General features: G+C 36.9%; 1 protein-coding gene across 15 annotated transcripts in view; it reads left to right on the top strand.

Moving 5' to 3' along the window:
- Nucleotides 1-19277, top strand: part of CEP83 (centrosomal protein 83) — a 196575-nt gene that overhangs the window by 87067 nt on the left and 90231 nt on the right. For 14 of the 15 annotated variants that reach the window (XR_002734697.2, XM_023226730.2, XM_023226650.2 and 11 more), the window contains 3 exons: nt 4158-4272; nt 6002-6146; nt 6260-6409. Coding sequence is in view for 14 of the 15 variants with exons in the window: in XM_023226730.2 (XP_023082498.1) it covers nt 4158-4272; nt 6002-6146; nt 6260-6409 (410 nt within the window). In the remaining variant the exon portion in view is untranslated. Of the gene's footprint in view, nt 1-4157; nt 4284-6001; nt 6147-6259; nt 6410-19277 lie in introns of those variants that run through there. The other variant, XM_023227067.1, reaches the window with a different exon arrangement.

Raw genomic sequence — 19277 nt, 5'->3', positions numbered from 1 at the left:
AAAATGATGATTAAAAAGTGTTACCAAAGATGGCCTGAAAATGATGACCTTAAGGAGATTTCACATTCAGCGAGGTAAATTCTTCTAGTTCCCTCATAACGTTTTTCATTTTCAGAATGCCAATAAAAGATAGTTTTAAGGAAGCCACCCAACAGAGTTGTCCTTATTTACCTAAATTAATGAGGTAATTATGTCTCAGAACTTTGAAAAAGATCAGGATTTAAGTACTGTCTCTTTGGAATCTGTATCCAGGGCTTCTTAGATAATACATACTGTCAATTATATTTCCGTTTCTTGCTTGTTTATACTGTGCTCTTGTGTGTCTTTTTGTGAGTATGTGTACTTTAACAGATCCTGACCCCCTGTAAAATGCCCAGTATTGCCAGTTTTGACATTTATTAAAGTTTTGTTAGTAATATCTGAATACTTCCATTGTGTCAAAAGCATAAAGCAAATTCACAACATGAAGGCCAGAATCTATATGGCAGACATTCTGTGAAGAACAGGGTGACTTGATCCAGTGGAGCTTCAGGAGACCATGAATTACTTGAAATTTTATGCAACATTTTAACATGAGCATTTTATTTTTTAAAAATCCCTAATTTTCCTAGGATTCGGGACTTGATCACAAAGAAGATTAAGAACCAGGGATCTAGGGGCAGAAAGAAACCTTATTGTAACATTTGGAATTTGGTTCAGATTACTCATAGAAAAGTGCTATTATTTGTCATTACTGGGTAATAAATGTTCATATGTTATTTTAAGTAAAATTCTGTTTAGTATATTTTTAGGAAATTAACAGTATAAGTACATCGGTGATGTTAGGATGATATAAATAAGGCAATAAAGAAAAGCTTAAGATCCATAGATGAGTAAATTTGAATGCAGAGAGGACAGGTAAATTGCTTGAGCATATACCACTGGTTTAACAGCAAAAGTAGGCCTGAAGACAGACCTCACTTGTTGCTTGACTTCCTATTCGGTGTTCTTTCAGTTTCAATAATTATAGTTTAGTTAAAAATGTCTTCTCATTTCAATAAATCTTAGGGTGAAATGAAAAATAAGTTTTTGTAGATCTTGAAGTTACCATGAGATGAATCAACTTCCTATGAAATCAGATGGCTCTAATTTTCCACCTTATGCAGCTATAGTATGTTTGTTAATGAAATGCTGTGTCATTCTTCCCCTTTTACAGTTAGTATATAATAGCAGGTTATAATTACATTTGTCATAGTGATTGGATTTTCTTTGTAATTGTATTTCTTCAAAATTTTAAAGTATTTGTAATTTAAATTCTGTCAATGAAATTATAATGTAGTAAAACTCAATCTACAGAAAGTTTAAGTATTAAAACAAATTCTCAGCTGCTTTCATGTGAACATCATTTTATAAAACTTACTTTTGTAGAAAAGAACTTCCAAAAGGAAATTTAAAATGCAGGCTGGGCGTGATGGCTTGTGCCTGTAATCCCAGCACTTTGGAAGGCCAAGGCGGGTGGATCATGAGGTCAGGAGTTCAAGACCAGCCTGGCCAAGATGGTGAAACCCCATCTCTACTAAAAATACAAAATTTTGCCAGGTGTGGTGGTGCATGCCTGTAATCCCAGCTACTCGGGAGGCTGAGGCAGGAGAATCGCTGAACCCAGGAGACGGAGGTTGCCGTAAGCTGAGATGAAGCCACTGCACTCCAGCCTGGGCGACAGAGCGAGACCCTGTCTCAAAAAATAAATAAAGGCCGGGCGCGGTGGCTCAAGCCTGTAATCCCAGCACTTTGGGAGGCCGAGACGGGCGGATCACGAGGTCAGGAGATTGAGACCATCCTGGCTAATATGGTGAAACCTCGTCTCTACTAAAAAATAAAAAAAAAATTAGCCGGGCGAGGTGGCGGGCACCTGTAGTCCTAGCTACTCAGGAGGCTGAGGCAGGAGAATGGCATAAACCCGGGAGGCGGAGCTTGCAGTGAGCTGAGATCCGGCCACTGCACTCCAGCCCGGGCGACAGAGCAAGACTCCGTCTCAAAAAAAAAAAAAAAAAAAAACTAGCCAGGCGACCAGGCAGGCGCCTGTAGTCCCAGCTACTTGGGAGGCTGAGGCAGGAGAATGGCGTAAACCTGGGAGGCGGAGCTTGCAGTGAGCTGAGAACCGGCCACTGCACTCCCGCCTGGGCGGCAGAGCAAGACTCCGTCTCAGAAAAAATAAATAAATAAATAAAAATAAATAAATAAATAAATAAAAATGCAAAACTGATGTCAGCACAAGGTCGCCATTTTATGAACGGTCATTTAAAAATCTATGAGTTAATTTGGAGGGATGTCTTATTGTAGTTACCAGTACAAAGGCAGTACTCACTTTTCTGTTTATTTCCTTTAAATGAGGATTTTGCATGAAACTATTCCTTGAAACATTTTCAGGACCTTTTGTTGATGGAGTCTCTTCCAGTAAGACACTTCTGTTTCTCATCCTTGCCCTCTTTGGCTCTAAGACCTCTTTTTGATTTGTGTCTGACTCCCAACTCCAGTTTTTATGGGGTTTTTATTGGACTCTTAAGTAAATTGTCTTTTACTTTCTTGTTTCTACCATCTCACATTTTCTGTATTTGACTTGTATATATTTGTAGTTTCCTACTCTGATTCCATAGTTTTCTATATTTGGGTAATATATCAGAAAACGGGTCATCTAATCTTTATGTTTGTATTGATTAAATCCTTATTATATGACTATATCTAATTTTAGAAGCTCCTTACCAAAGAGAAGGGCTATGGAAAATGAATTTATGTGATTTATACTTGTTCCTGCCTCTATCCCCTACCTCATACTTGTGCACATGCGCACACAGACACAATCTATACACAGACTATTTTGTCACCAGATTTAATTGATTCTTCCTTCCCCCCCTTTATTCATTCTTTGCCTCTTAATTGATTTATTTACCTTCAGTTCTTAAGCCAACAGATTTGCATTTATTAATTGTACCACCTTCAACAGCTAACCGAAAAACAATGCTTTCGTATGGTATATAAAGTTTATTCCCTGCCATTCCTCCACAGATTTCACATCTGCTAGTGCTCTCCATGTAATACATAGCTTGTTTTAAGAGCAGACCATGTGATGTTATACACATAATAACATTTTATATGCTGTTCCTTCTACCTAGAGTACCTTCTTTGTCCCTAACACATTTTTTATTCTTAAATTTAATTTTAATTTTTTTAGAGACAAGGTCTCACTCTGTTGCCGAGGCTGGAGTACATTGGCACAATCATAGTTCACTGCAGCCTCAAACCCCTAGACTCAAGTGATCCTCTTAGTCTCCCCAATGGCTGGGACTAAGGGGCTAATTTAAATTTTTTTTTTTTTTTTTTTTTTTAAGAGAAAGGATCTCACTATGTTGCCTAGGCTGGTCTCCAACACCAGGCCTCAGACACTTCCTTTTGCCACAGCCTCTTGACTCAGCTGGGATTTTAGGTGCAAGTTACTGTGTCCAGCTATGGACACTTTTTAAAAGGAAGGTTTCAGGCCAAGTGCAGTGGATTACACCTATAATCCTAGCACTTTAGGAGGCCAAGGCAGGAGGATTGCTTGAGGCCAGGAGTTTGAGACCAGCCTGGTCAACATAGCAAGAGCCCATTGCTACAAAAAAATTGAAAAATTATCTGAGTGTAAGTGATGGTGTGCACCTGTAGTCCTGACAGCTACTTGGAATGCTGAGGAGAGAGGATCACTTGAGCCCAGAAGTTTGAAGTTAAAGTGAGCTATGACCGTGCCACTGCACTCCAGCCTGGATGACATAGTGAGACCCTGTCTTTTAGAAATATTAACAAATTTAAAAAGTTTCAGGATTTTTTCCCTGCAGATTTTCCAGTCATCAAATATTTGATTTTAGATACTTGTAATTAAGTCTTTAAGGCAAGATTAAGCCAGAGGACCATACATAGATATTCGTAAAGAAATGCCTCAGTTCTGTTAGGAAAGAACAGTGTTTTCTTGATGTCTCCTTATTTGAACTACTGTTGCAGGCACTGACACTCCTTTCTTCTTGGAAGGTACTTAGACTCTACTTTACTACCAAAGCGTTTTCTCGTTACCACTTATGTTTTGGGGTAAGTATTGAATGACAAGAAAATGACGAATAGTAATTTCAATTTTCAATTATCAACAGGTGAAAGAACTTAAACATTCAAACAAACTGGAAATAACAGACATCAAACTGGAGACAGCAAGGGCTAAGAGTGAGCTAGAAAGAGAAAGGAATAAGATTCAAAGTGAACTGGATGGTAATGTGTGATTTCCCTTGCTGCTGCTACTGCTTATTTTCAGATATGAACTCAAATTATTAAAATAGTTGAACCTGAATTTTTATTTCCAGATTTTCAACTTAATTTAGTTTAAATTTTGGAGTACATATGAAATGTTTATTATATGTTGAGTGTGTTGTTCATTGTAAGATTTAATAACTTTTAAAAAATCAATCATGTTTTTATCATCGTTTTTGGATACATAAATGAACTTTGTAAATGGGATGCCATACTTCGTCATTTATAAATCTTAAATCTATTGTATAGTTTATTAGTCTCAGGACATTTTAAGTCTAGAGAATGTGAAGAAGATAATTGAGTTCCAGGCTTAATTTTTTTCAATTAAAAAAAATTTTTTATGTAGACCCTAGGCCAGTCATTGTAGCCTAGTGCAGAGTAGGCTTATTTTCTTATTTTTTATTTATTTATTTTTTTTTTGAGACGGAGTCTCGCTGTGTCCCTCTGGCTGGAATGCAGTGGTGTGATCTCGGCTCACTGCAAACTTCACCTCCCAGGTTCATGCCATTCTCCTGCCTTAGCCTCCCGAATAGCTGGGACTACAGGCGCCTGTCACCAGGCTGGCTAATTTTTTGTATTTTCAGTAGTGACAGTGTTTCACTGTGTTAGCCAGGATGGTCTCGATCTCCTGACCGCATGATCTGCCTGCCTCGGCCTCCCAAAGTACTGGGATTACAGGTGTGAGCCACTGCACCTGGCCAAGTAGGCTTATTTTTAAGTTCCAGTTTAATCTTAGAACATCCATCTCATCAGGTTTCCTCATTATTTATGTTGTTTCTTACTTGAAGTATTTAAATAAGCTTACATTTGGCCTGTAGCTATCCTTGAGTTGATCTGTAGTTGAACTCATTTCAGACAGAGTTTATGATGAATGCCTTTCATGTTTTGAAACGGGGTCTCACCTTGTTGCCAGGCTAGCCTTGAATTCCTTGGCTCAAATGATCCTCCTGCCTAAGCCTCCTCAGTAACTGGGACTACAGGTGCTAACACCGTGTCTGTATGCTGTGAATGATTTTTTCCAATTATTAATTTCTGTTTATTTGACTCATGGATTTCCATAGAGGTAGGGAATAAATTTTTTTATGAACTTAAAGGATGCTGCATTTTGTTTTTACTTGAGTTAGATGTGAGTTTGCTTTAATTATTCCATCTGCAAAGTATTTGCCATTTCATCACAAAGATTTCTGAATTCATTGTATGAACTTGAAAGTGTCCATGTTATTTATACTTCTGCTAGAAATCTGGCAATTCTGCTAGAATCAATAGGTTTTGAAGAGTTTTGTGATTTATTTCACTCTGCTATCAGCTAGCTTTGTCTATGATGCTGTCTTAGAGGCTTAGGTCACAGAACCCCTTTAGAGGTGAGGAAAGTAAACCTCTGGTTTATCATCCAGGTTGTTCTCAACTCTCAGTGTTTGAATGAGGAAATGTATGTAGCCTTTTATTAAAGTTTTTATATGTGTATGCACTAAATAAACAGTGACAGGAAAATTTGCTCTGAGTTTTATCCTGTTTCATTCTTATTTTAAGAGAGTTTATTAATGATGTGAGTATTATTGAGAATATATATTCATAGAGACTTTCTACATTCTTTTAGTTGTCTTACAGCTTATGAATGCTTGCTGTTAAATGTGACTTGTCATCTTAGTGACATTGAATATAGTACATTTTTCTCCTTAAAAAACACTAGGATTACAGTCAGACAATGAAATTCTCAAAGCAGCTGTTGAACACCACAAAGTGCTCTTAGTAGAAAAGGATCGTGAATTAATACGTAAAGTACAAGCTGCCAAAGAAGAAGGTTATCAAAAACTTGTGGTATTACAAGATGAAAAGTAAGTACTTAATTACCTTAGTTTGACTTAAATATCCTTGCAAATGAAAACATTTTGCTGTCATATCATCTATATTATAGTTCTTGTAACATAATTATGATCTCTTGTTTTAGGTTAGAACTCGAGAACAGATTAGCAGATTTGGAGAAAATGAAAGTGGAACATGATGTCTGGAGGCAATCTGAAAAGGATCAGTATGAGGAGAAATTGCGGGCTTCACAGATGGCAGAAGAGATCACCAGGAAGGAGCTTCAGAGTGTTAGGTGATATATACATATATATTTAAAGTTTTTCATGTTGAAATAATGTCAGAGTTAACAAAATGATGTACAAGTAGTACAAAGAATTCCCATGTGCCCTTCACCCTGATCTCCCAAATACGGATACCTTATGTAACCGTATTATAATAACCAAGATTAAGAAATTAATATGAATATAATCAGGAAATCAGACATTACTATTATAAAATCTATTAACTGTACTCAAATTTTACCAGTTGTCCCACTGATGTCTTTTTTCTGGTCTAAAACCCAATCCAGGATCACACATTGCATTTAGTTACTTTTAATATGGAACGTATGAACGCTTTGACAAATACTTGTCAGTATTTTGTATATCCTCTCTCAATTTGGTTTTGTATTGCATTTTTCATGGTTAAATTCAGGTTAGGTATTTTTAGGAAAACATCAAAGTCATGTGTCCTCAGTGCATCATAATAGGAGGTTCATGATTTGGCCCCTTAACTGGTGATTTTAACTTTGATCACTTGGTTAAGGTGCCGTCTGCCATGTTTTTCCCCTATAAAATTACTATTTTTTCCCCTTTGTAATATATAATTATCTTGTGGTTGCCCATATGATATTTCAAGTCTAGGTAAATATTCTCATATTTTGCCTTTATGTATTCTTCCATTAATTTTAGTATCCATTGATAATTATTATCTGAAACAGTTATAATTCTAGCGTTTGCCAAATGGTGATCTTTCCATTTCTGTGATCCTTCCACATTTATTAGTTGAAATTCTCCTGAAAGGAAGAGCTTTCCATTCTCCTCTAGATATATTTATATCACTATGGATTTATACATTCATATTTTTTCTATAGATTATAATATTTTGTTATAATATTTTTTGTTGCTCAACTTTTCTCAGATTTGACTATTGGAAGATCTTTCAAGTTGAATCCCATGTCCTTTTGACATAATCCCATGATTTATTGTGACTTTTTTCTGTCATTACAGGATGTTCTATGATTCTCTTTCACTTTCCCTGCCCCAGCCCTGGAATTAAGCATTTCTCTGAGGTGCTTTGATTCCTTTTTAATTGGAGAATGGCATTTAGAAACCAAAATCTCGGCTCTAGGTATGCTTGTTGGTACTAGAGAATCACTGCTTCTAGGTCCTCTCAGTGAACTGAAAAGTACACATTTATGTGTATTTCTTTATTTTTTTCTCTATATTAATAATCTTGAGTTTACATTGATATTTCCGGCTCTGTTCCAGCACCATGGAGTTCATTCTGGCCTTCCTCTTTTCCTACTTGCAATTCTTTTGACAGTGAGAAAACTGATACTCATTATTCATACTGTATTTACTTATTTCCTCAGTCCTAGAATATAAAGTTGTTTTAGAATTGCTAACTCATCACTCAGTGAAAAACAGACCCATTAACTTACATGTAATATTTGTGTATAGTTGTTTTTATCTTTAACCTTAGAGTATATAGTCAAAATATTGTTTTCCAAAGTTACTTAGGATTTTTCTCCCTGAATTCTCCTTTAATGTGGTTTGTTATTTACTTATAAAGCAGGTTGATTCTTTCTGTTCTATTCTATTTTGAGTCCATACCTCATCCTTGTTTATTTATTTATTTATTTGTGTGTTGGGCTTTTGAAATATCTACATGGTTCTAAAAGACAGAACTGTAATATACCAAAAAACAAACAAACAAAAAACAAACAAACAAAAAAACTCAAAAAGGTGCCACTTCCCACATCTACTCTACCCTGTTCCCATTTCCCTCATCTTTTCTCCTCTATCCTGCCCCATGTGAGATTAATCTCATTAGCTTCTGGTTTAGACTTCCTACATTTTTTGTTGTTGTTGTTGTTCCTCACAAATATCAGATGTCATTGTGTTTTTCCTTCTTTCTTATCAGTGTACCCTGGAAACTGCTTCAGATTAGTTCATCGAGATTAACTTCATTCTTTTTTATGGCTGCATAGCACTCTACTGTATGTTTCTATCAGTGTTTAGTGAAACAATCTCTTATGTTTATGTAGTTTCCAATATTTTGTCTTTTATTTTTTTTCTGAAACAGAGTCTTGCTCTGTCGCCCAGCCTGGAGGGCAGTGGGGCGATCTTGGCTCACTGCAGCCTCTACCTCCGCCTCTGGGATTCAAGTGATTCTCCTGCCTCCTGAGCAACTGAGATTGCAGGCATATGCCACCACAACTGGCTAAAATTTTGTATTTTTAGTAGAGGTGAGATTTCACCATGCTGGCCAGGCTGCTCTCAAACTCCTGGCTTCAGGTGATCTGCCCACCTCGGGCCTCCCAGTGTACCGGGATTAAAAGTGTTGAGCCACTGCACCTGGCCTCCAGTATTTTGTGATTGCAACTGATGATGCAATTAATAATGTTGTACATGTAAATATTTTCATTTTCTGGAGGTGTATCTTCAGGGTGAATTTCTGAAGTAAATTGGTGGGTCAAAAGGTAAATCATATGCAGTTTTGTTGGATATTGCCAAATTTCCATCCAAGAGAATTATATCACTTTGCATCTTAGTGTAGTTTAATTTGCATTTCTCACATTATAAATGAGATTGAACAATGTTTCATTTGTTTAAGGGCCATTTTTACATCATTTTTGTATGAATTGTTTGTTCCTGTCTTTCCCTATTGTGCTTGGTTTTTTTGGCCTTTTTTACCTTGCTTAAAATTTTTTTTTTTTTAATTACCTTGCTTTTTAGGAGTTCTTTATATATTAGGATTATGCTGCAGATATTTTCTGTCAGTGTGTGTCAGCAGTCTTTTGAGTTTGCTTCTGTTATTTTTTTGCCATGCAAAAATTTTTATTATGTAATCAAATTTAATCTGTTATTGCTCTGGGTATTAAGTCAGAGTTAGTAGTCTCTCCCTGAACTGAGGTTAAAGAGGAATTCACTTCCTTTTGCTTGTATGGTTTCATTTTTTACATTTAGTTCTGTGATCTATTTGAAGTGTATTTTTTTGTATGCTGTGAGGTATGGATTTAATTAGTTTTTTCTAAGTAGCTAATTGATTGTCTCACACTTTTATTAAAAACCTGTCTTTGCCGCAGTGATTCATAATGATGCTTTTATTGTATTTTAAATTTCCATATATACTTGGGTATATTTCTGGACTTTCTATTCCGTTTCACTCATCTGGTTGTCTGTTCATGTGCCATTTTACAATTTTTTTAAAAAATTTTGTTTCAATTTTTATTTAGAGACAGAGTCTTTCTTTGTTGCCCAGGCTGGAGTGCATGATCATGGCTCACTGTAACATTGAACTCCTGAGCTCAAGCGATCCTCCCTCCTCAGCCTCCCAAGTAGTTGGGACTTTAGGCACCTGCACCATTATTATGATACTTTAATTATAGAGGCTTTATAGTATGCTTTAATATCTGGTGGTGGTACTCGGTCCTTAGAGTTTTTCTCTCAGTATTTTCCTAGCTAGTGTTATATGTTTGTTTTTTCATATCAACTTGAATATTAATGTCTAGCTCCATAAAAAAGTTTATTTGCAGTTTTATTGGGATTTCATTAATTTTTTTCCAATATTTGAAAATTGATAAAATACATATAAAAATAAAATCTCGCATCTTAACTAATTTTTTGTTTTGTTTTGTTTTTTGTTTTTTTTTTTTATCTTAACTAATTTTAAGTGTACAATTCAGTGGTATTGAATACATTCATATTGTGGAACCATCATTACCATCCATCTCCAGAGTTCTTTTCACCTTGTAAAACAAACTGTACCCATTAAACAATAACTCCCCATTACCCCATCCTCCCAACCCTGGATAATCACCAGTTCACTTTCTGTCTTTTAGGATTTTTGACTACTCTACATACCTTTGTAAGTGGAGTCAAGCAGTATTTGTCTTTTTTTTTGTTTTTTTGTTTTTTTTTTACTGGGTTATTTTACTCAGCATGATGTCTTTTTTTTTTGGACTGGGTTATTTTACTTAGCATAATGTCATTATTATTAATGTTATTATTTTGAGACAGAGTCTCACTCTGTTGCCCAGGTTGGAGTGCATTGGCATGATCTCAGTTTACTGCAACCTCCGTCTCCCAGGTTCAAGCCATTCTCCTGCCTTAGTCTCCCAAGTAGCTGGGATTAAAGGCGCCTGCTACCAAACCTGGCTAATTTTTGTATTTTTAGTAGAGATGTGGTTTCACCATATTGGCCAGGCTGGTCTCGAACTCCTGACCTCAGGTGATCCGCCCACCTCAGCCTCCCAAAGTGCTGAGATTACAGGTGTGAGCCACCACGCCTGACCTAATGTTCATTATTGTCTAAGGCTTAATGATATTTCATTCTGCTTATATGCTGTATTTATTGATTTGTTTACAGACACCTGGATTGCTTCCACATTTTAGCTGTTAATGATGCTATTATGAACATGTATGTACAAATATCTCCTTACAACCTTGGTTTCAGTTATTTTGGGTGTATATCCAGAAGAGGAATTACTGGATTATATTGTAATTCTGTTTGTAATTTTTTGAGGAACTACCATTCTGTTTTCTTCAGTGGCTGCACCATTTTAAATTCCCACCAAAAATGCACAAGGCTTCTAATTTCTCCATATCTTCACCAGCACTTATTTCATGTTTTTTAAAAACTTAATTGACACACAGTTGTACATGTTTACAGGGTACAGTGTGATATTTTGATTCACGTATACAGTGCGTAATGATCAAATCAGGGTAATTAGCACATCCATCACCTCAAACATTTAATGCGTTCTTTCATTTGGGAACATTCAAAATCGTCTCTTCTCGCTCAAATATACAATAAATTAGTGCTAATTATAGTCAGCCTGTAGTGCTGTAGAACACCAGAAATTATTCTTCCTATCCAATAGTAATTTTGTATTTGTTAACCAACCTGTATCTTCCCTCCTCACTACCCTTCCAGCCTCTAGTAACCACTATTCTACTCTCTAGTTCCATGAAACAAACTTTTTTAGCTTCCACATGTGAGAACATGCAGTATATATCTTTGTGTGCCTGACTTATTTAATTAACATATTGTCCTCCGTATTGTCCATGTTGCCATGAACGACAGGATTTCGTACTTTTTAATGACTGAATAGTACTCCATTGTTTATATGTGCCACATTTTCTTCATCCATCTGTTGATGGGCACTTAGGTTGATTCCATATCTTGGTTATTGTGAATAGTTCTACAGTAAACATAGGAGTGCAGATATCACTTTGACATACTAATTTCCTTTGCTTTGGGCATATACCCAGTTGTGGAATTGCTGGGTCCTGTGGTAGTTCTGTTTCAGTTTTTTTTGAGACAGGGTCTCACTTTGTCACCCAGGCTGGAGTACAGTGGTATGGTCGTGGCTCACTGTAACCTCTGCTTCCGAGGTTCCAGTGATTCTCTTGCCTCAGCCTCTTGAGCAGCTGGGATTACAAGTGTGTGTCACCATACCCAGCTAATTGATTGATTGATTGATTGTATTTTTTTGTAGAGATGGAGTTTCACTGTGTTGACCAGGCTGGTCTCCAACTCTTGACCCCTCATGATCCGCCTGTCTTAGCCTCCCAAAGTGCTGAGATTACACGTGTGAGCCACTGCACTTGGCCTGTTGTTAGTTTTTTTGTAGAGCCTCCGTACTATTTTTCTTAATGGCTATACTAATTTACATCTGCACTAACAGTGTATTAGAGTCCCTTTTCTCCTCATTCTTGAAAACATTTGTTTTGTCTTTTTGACGGTAGGCATTCTAGCTGGTGAGATGAAATCTCATTGTGGTTTGATTTGCATTTCCCTGATGAATAGTTAGGTTGAACAATTTTTCATAAATGTTTTTCATAAGTTCATAAATCCATTCAGATCATTTGCCCATTTTTAAATGGAATTATTTGGGGCTTTTTGCCATTGAGTTGTTTGAGTTTCTTGTTTATTCTAAATGTTAATCCCTTGTCAGATAAATGGGGTTTGCAGGTGGGCCAGGTGTGATGGCTCACACCTGTAATCCCAGCACTTTGGGGAGCCAAGGCAGGCAGATCACCTGAGGTCAGGAGTACAAGACCAACCTGACCAACATGGTGAAACCGCGTCCCTACTAAAAATACAAAATTAGCTGGGCCTGGTGGTGTGCGCCTGTAATCCCAGCTACACGGGAGGCTGAGGCAAAAGAATTGTTTGAACCTGGGAGGCAGAGGTTGTGGTGAGCCGAGACCATGCCATTGCACCCCAGCCTGGGCAAAAAGAGGGAAACTCTGTCTCAGAAAAAAAAAAAAAAAAGGTTAGTTTGCAGGTATTAATATTTTCTCCCATTGTATAGGTTGTCTCTTTACTCTGTTAATTGTTTCCTTTGTTGTGCAGAAACTTTGGTTTGATACAATCTCATTTATCTATGTTTGCTTTTGTTGCCTGCATTTTCTGTTGTTATGGTTGTTTTATTTATTTTGTTTTTGTAGTTATATAAAGGATGGGGTTTTGCTGTGTTGCCCAGGCTGGATTGCAGTGGGTATTCACTGGTGCAATGCTACTATTCTTCAGCATAGAGTTTTGACCCACTCTGTTTCTGACCTGGGTCAGGTCAGCCCTCCTTAGGCATTCTGATGGTCCTCTACTCCTCGGAGGTCATTATCCTGATGCGAAACTTAATGTGGATGCCCAATTGGAATAGCACACTATAGCACCTACAGCACAAAATTTCTGGACTCAGGTGATCTTCTTGCCTCAGCTTCCCAAGTAGCTGGGACTATAGGCATGTGCCACCATGCCCAACTTGTTGCCTGTGTTATTGAGGTCTTACCCGTAAAATCTTCACCCAGGGCAATGTCCTGAAGTCTTTTCCTTGTGTTTTCCTGTAGTAGTTTCATAGTTTGGGACCTCATACTTAAGTCTTTGATTCTTATATATGATGAGAGATGGACCTAGTTTTATTCTTTTGCATTTGGATATGCAGTTTTCCCAGAATCATTTATTGAAGAGGCTGTCCTTTCCCCAATGTATTTTCTTGGTGCTTTTGTTGAAAATCAGTTATCTGTAAATATGTGGAATTATTTTTGACTTCTCTATTCTGTTTCATTGGGTGGGTGTATCTGTTTTTATGCCAGTACTATGGTGTTTTTGTTACTATAGCTTTGTAGCATATTTTGAAGTCAGATAGTGTGATAGATATCTCCAGCTTTGTTCTTTTTACACAGGATTGCTTTGACTCTTTGGAATCTTGTGACTCCATGCAAATTTTAAGATTTTTTTTTTTTTTAATTTCTGTGAAGAAATTCATTGGTAATATGGTAGAAATTGCGTTGACTGTAGATCACTTTTGGTAGTATGGTCATGTTAACAGTATTAATCTCCCAATCTGTGAACAAGAGATTTCTTTTCATTTTTTGGTGTCTTCAATTTCTTTAATCAGTATTTTATAGTTTTCCTTCTAGAGATCTTTTACCTCCTTGGTTAAATTTATTCATAGATATTTTAATTTTTATAATAAAGAAGATTTCTTTCTTTTCCAGTTAGTTAAGTATGTAGAAATGCTACTGATTTTTGTATGTTGAGTTTTTATCCTGAAACGTTAATGAATTACAAGTTCTAAGAGCTTTTTGGTAGGATCTTTAGGTTTTTCTGTATATAAGATAACGTCACCTTAAGTGGACAGTTTTGACTTCCTTCTTTTTTATTTGGAAGCCATTTATTTCTCTCTCATGTCTAATTGCTTTGGCTGAGATTTCCAGTGCTGTTTTGAATAAGATTGACGAGGGTGGACATCCTTGTATTGTTCCGGTTCTTAGAGGAAAAGCTTTCAATGTTTTTTTGTTCAGTATGTTGTTAGTTGTGGTTTTGTCATATATGGTATTCATTGTATTGAGGTGTGTTTCTTTTATACCTAATTTTTTTTAGTTTTTGTCATGAAGGAAAGCTGAATTTTTATCAGATGCTTTTTCTGCATGTATTGAAATTATCCTTTTTTTCTTCATTCAGTTGATAGGATGTATCACATTTATTGATTTGCATATGTTGAACCATCCTTGCATACCTGTGATAAATCCAACTTGATCATGGTGAATAATCTTTTTAATGTGTTGCTGGATTTGGTTTGCTAGTGTTTTATTGAGGGTTTTTGCATCTGTATGTATTAGGGATACTGGCCATAGTGCTCTTTTTTTGTTGTGTTCTTGTCTGGTTTTGGTGTCAGGGTAATGCTGGCCATATAGAATGAGTTTGGAAGATTTCTCTCCTTTTCAATTTTCGGGAGTAGTTTGAGAAGAATTAGTATTAGTTCTTTTTTAAAAGTTTGGTAGAATTCAGCAGTGAAGACATCTAGTCCTAGACATTTTTTCTTGGGAGACTTTTTATTGATGATGCAGTCTTGTTACTCATTATTGATCTGTTCAGGTTTTGTATTTCCTCTGGTTCAATCTTGACAGGTTTTGTGTGTTTAGCAATTTATCCATTTTCTCTAGGTTTTCCAATTTGTTGTCCTACAGTTGCTCATAATAGTCTCTAATGTTCTTTAGTATTTCTGTGGCATCAGCTGTAATTTCTGCTTTTTCATTTTTAATTTTATTTATTTGGGTCTTCTCACTTTTAGTTAGTCTAGCTAATGTTTTGTCAGTTTTGTTTTTTCAAAAAACCAACATTTTGTTGATATTTTATGGTTTTTTAGTCTCCTTTTTTGTAAATTTCTGTACTGATTTTTATGTTTTATTTCTGTCTACTAACTTTGGATTTTGTTCTTGTTTTTCTAGTTCCTGGGGGAACATGATTATGTTGTTAATTTGAAGTTTTTGTACTTTTAGATGTAGGCATTTATTGGTATAAACTTTTACTCTTAATTCTGCTTTTGCGGTATTCATTGCATAGGTTTTGGTATGTTGTATTTTTGTTTTTATTTATTTGTTTTTAATAAATTTTTCTGTTTGTTTTTTGTTGTTGTTGTTTGTTTTTTTGAGACAGAGTCTCACTCTGTAGCCAGGCTGGAGTGCAGTGGCACGATCTCCGCTCACTGCAGCCTCTGCCTCCCAGATTCAAGCAATTCTCCTGCCTCAGCCTCCCGAGTAGCTGGGACTACAGGCCCGTGCCACCACACCCATCTAATTTTTGTATTTTTAGTAGAGACAGGGCTTCACTATGTTGGCCAGGATGGTTTCAATCTCTTGACCTTGTGATCCTCCCACCTCAGCCTCCCAAAGTGTTGGGATTACAGGTGTGAGCCACCACACCCGGCCTTCAGTTTATCTTTTAATTTCCTCCTTGACTCATTGGTCATTCAGTAGCGTGTTATTTAATTTTCATGTATTTGTACACCTTTCAGAGTTCTTGTTCCTGATTTCTAGTTTTATGTTGCTGTTGTCAGAAAATATACTTGATATGATACTGATTTTTAAAAATTTATTGAGACTTCTTTTGTGGCCTAACATATGGTCTGTCCTATGGAATACTCCATGTTCTGTTAAGAAGAGTGAATATTCTGGCCAAGCATAGTGGCTCATATCTGTAATCCCAGCACTTTGGGAGACCAAGGTAGGCAGATCACTTGAGGTCAGGAGTTGGAGAGCAGCCTGGCCAAAATGGTGAAACCTTGTCTCTACTAAAAATACAGAAAAAAATTAATTGGGCTTGGTGGTGTGTGACAGTAATCCCAGCTACTCGAGAGGCTGAGGCACAGGAACCCAGGAAGTAGAGGTTACAGTGAGCCGAGATTGTGCCACTGCCCTCCAGCCTGGGTACCAGAGCAAGACTCTATCTCAAAAAAAAAAAAAAAAAAAAAAGAGAAGAAGAATGAGTATTCTGCATTCTGCAGCTACTGGATGAAGTGTTTTACAAGTGTCTGTGAAGTCCATTTGGTCTATGGTGTAGTTTAAATCCTATTTTTCTTTCTAGGTGATCTGTCTTGTGCTGAGAGTGGGGTATTGAAGTCCTCTACTATTAATGCATTGGTGTCTGTCTTTCCCCTTAGATAATAATTATATTTGCTTCTCTGGTGTTTGATGCATACATATTTACTATTGTTAATCCTCTTGCTGAATTGTTTTTTTTTTTTTTCCGTTATATAATGAACTTCCTTGTCTCTTTACAGCTTAAAAACTATTTTTTACAGTTTCTTTTTACAGTGTGACAAACTTTTCACAGTTTTTGACTTAAAGTTTATTTTATCTGATATAAGTAAGTTACTTCTATTCATTTTTGGTTTCTCTTTGCATGGAGTTTTTTTTTTTTTCACTTCGTTTTCAGAGTATGTATGTCTTTATGGGTGAAGTGAGTTTCCTTTAGGCAGCATGTATTTGGGCTTTGAGTTGTTATGCCTTTACCCAGTCTGTGTGTCTTAATTGGGGGATGTAATCTGTTTACATTCAAAGTTATTCTTGATAGGCAAGGACTTAGTCCTGTCATTTTGTTAATTGTTTTCTGGTTGTAATGTAGATCTTCTGTTTGTTTCTTACTCTCTTAATTGTTTATATTTGTGATTTGGTGGATTTCTGTAGTGACAAAGTTTTATTTCTTTCTCATTTGTATATCTATCTGCTCTACTAGTGAGTTTTATTCTTGCATGTTTTCATAATGATAGTCATTGTCTTTTCATTTTCAGTTGTAGGACTCCCTTAAGAATTTCTTGTTGAGTAGGGGTAGTGGTGATTAATTCTCTCAGTTTTTGCTTGTCTGAGAAAGACTTTGTTTTTTCTTCATTTCTGAAGGATAGTTTTGCTGGGTATAGTATTTTTGAATGGAAGTTATTTTTCTTTCACTACTTTTGAGTATATCATTCTGTTCTCTTCTTGCCTATAAGGTTTCTCTTGAGAAATCTGTTTGTCTCATGGGATTTTCTTATATATGACTTGATGCTTTTTTCTTGTTGTTTATAGAATTCTTTGATTTGATTTTTGATGTTTGAGTATAGTGTGCCTTGCAGAGGACCTTTTTGGGTTGAATCAGTTTGGGGTCTTTGAGCTTTTTGGATTTGGATATTCATGTCTCTCCTAAGACTTGGAAACTCTACAGTTAGATTTTGTTTACAACATTTTTGATACCGTTTTCCATCTCTTATTTTTCTGGAATTTTATGATGTGAATATGTGTTCACTTAATGGTGTCGCATAAATCTCATAGGCTTTCTTCATCCCTTTTATTCTTTATTATTATTTGTCTGACTGGATTATTTTAAAAGACCTGCCTTAATGTTCAAAAATTCTTTTTCCTGCTTGATCTAAACTGTTGCTGAAATTCTTGATTGTATTTTTAATTTTCTTCATGAAATTCTTCAGCTACAAGGATTCTGTTTGGTTCTTTTTTATGATATCTATCTCTCTAAAATTTCTCATTCATATCATGATTTTTTTCTGATTTTGTTGAATTTTGTATCTGTATTCTCTTGTATCTTTCCAAGTTTCCTTAACATTGTTATTTCAAATTTCAGGCATTTTTAAAATTTATTTTTCATTAGGGTCTATTACTGGAGAATTATTGGGTTCCATTTGAGGTGTCATGTTTTCTTTTTCTTTTTCATGTTTTTTTTTTTTTTTTGAGACAGTCTCATACTGTCACCCAGGCTGGAGTGCGGTAGTGCATTCTTGGCTCACTTCAACCTCTGCCTCCCGGGTTCAAGTGATTTTCCTGCTTCAGCCTCCCAAGTAGCTGGGATTACAGGTAACCGCCACCAAGCCCGGGTAATTTTTTTATATTTTTAGTAGAGATGGGTTTCACTATGTTGGCCAAGCTGGTCTCAAACTCCTGACCTTGTGATCTGCCTGTCTTGGCCTCCCAAAGTGCAGGAATTACAGGCGTGAACCACCACGCCCAGCTTTTTTCATGTTTCTTGTGTCCCTAAGTTATTAGGTGCATCTGGTAGAACAGTTGCCTCTTTCTATTTTATGGAGTAGCTTTTGTAAGGAAGGACTTTTTTCTGTATATTTGTCATGCAGTATTGTTTGGGTAGGTGCTTTGGCTTTGTTTCTGGATTAGTGCAGTAATGTAGTTGCCATGTGATATCTTTGGCTATAATTCGTGTCAGCAGTGTCTGCAAGTACCTCAGTGGTCCCTACTGTGGGTTTTTGTTGAGTGAGTCTCATGTCTTTGCTGTTGATAGGGGTCTCTAGGTGGAACAGTTCTCAGGCTTTGGGTGGTGGGTACTCATTGGGTGTGGTGGCTTTGCCAGTTGTGGGGCAGGTTTGCCAGTGGTGGCTGTTGCCACATGGGTCCATCCTTGGTCCCTACAGGTATGTGGAGTGCATTTCTGCTTTACCAGTTGTGGGAATGGGATTGCTGGCAGTGGCTGGCAGCTAGTTCTTAAACCCCAGGGACTGCATGCACCAGCGCCCTTGGTCTTGGAGGTGGCCTCCCTGCTGTGCTAGATTGCTTGTTCCTTTAGGTCCACTATACCAGCTCAGGTGCTGGAGTTTTGGCTTTACTGCTCTGTGTAGCTGAGGTTGTGGTGTTGGACCCTTTTATTTGGTTGTGGTGTGATTACTGTGGGACCCTTCAGATGTGGAAATACCAGGTCTGTTGAACCCCATGGCAGCATATATTTTAGCATTGGCTCGGTTCTCAAAATGGTGCATGCTGTAGCAGCTTGGGTTACAGGGAGTGGGGGTACCCAGTGTGTGTGCCTTCTCTGGAGCAATGTAACCATGTGGACTCCAAACAGCTCCCTGTACTGGATTCAGGGCCTGTTAGGACTCTAGGGCTCTTCTGTAGCTAGGTTTACACATGTCCACAGTGGTATTAGGGACTGCTAAGGAACTCCTATGTACCATTTCTTGCACAATGGGGAGTCTTTCTTGGTTCTGAGCCAATCCCAGCTGGGTGCTTTGCTTTCTTCTCTATGCTGCCATCTCAAGTCTCCATGATTAAGTAGATTTTTTTTCCCCTTTCATGTGAATTCTGTTGTTCTCCGTTGGCAACTCTACTTGA

This window comes from Piliocolobus tephrosceles, chromosome 10 (assembly GCF_002776525.5).
Source record: "Piliocolobus tephrosceles isolate RC106 chromosome 10, ASM277652v3, whole genome shotgun sequence".
Taxonomy (NCBI): Eukaryota; Metazoa; Chordata; class Mammalia; order Primates; family Cercopithecidae; genus Piliocolobus; species Piliocolobus tephrosceles.
This window is presented reverse-complemented; position numbering and strand designations above follow the sequence as displayed.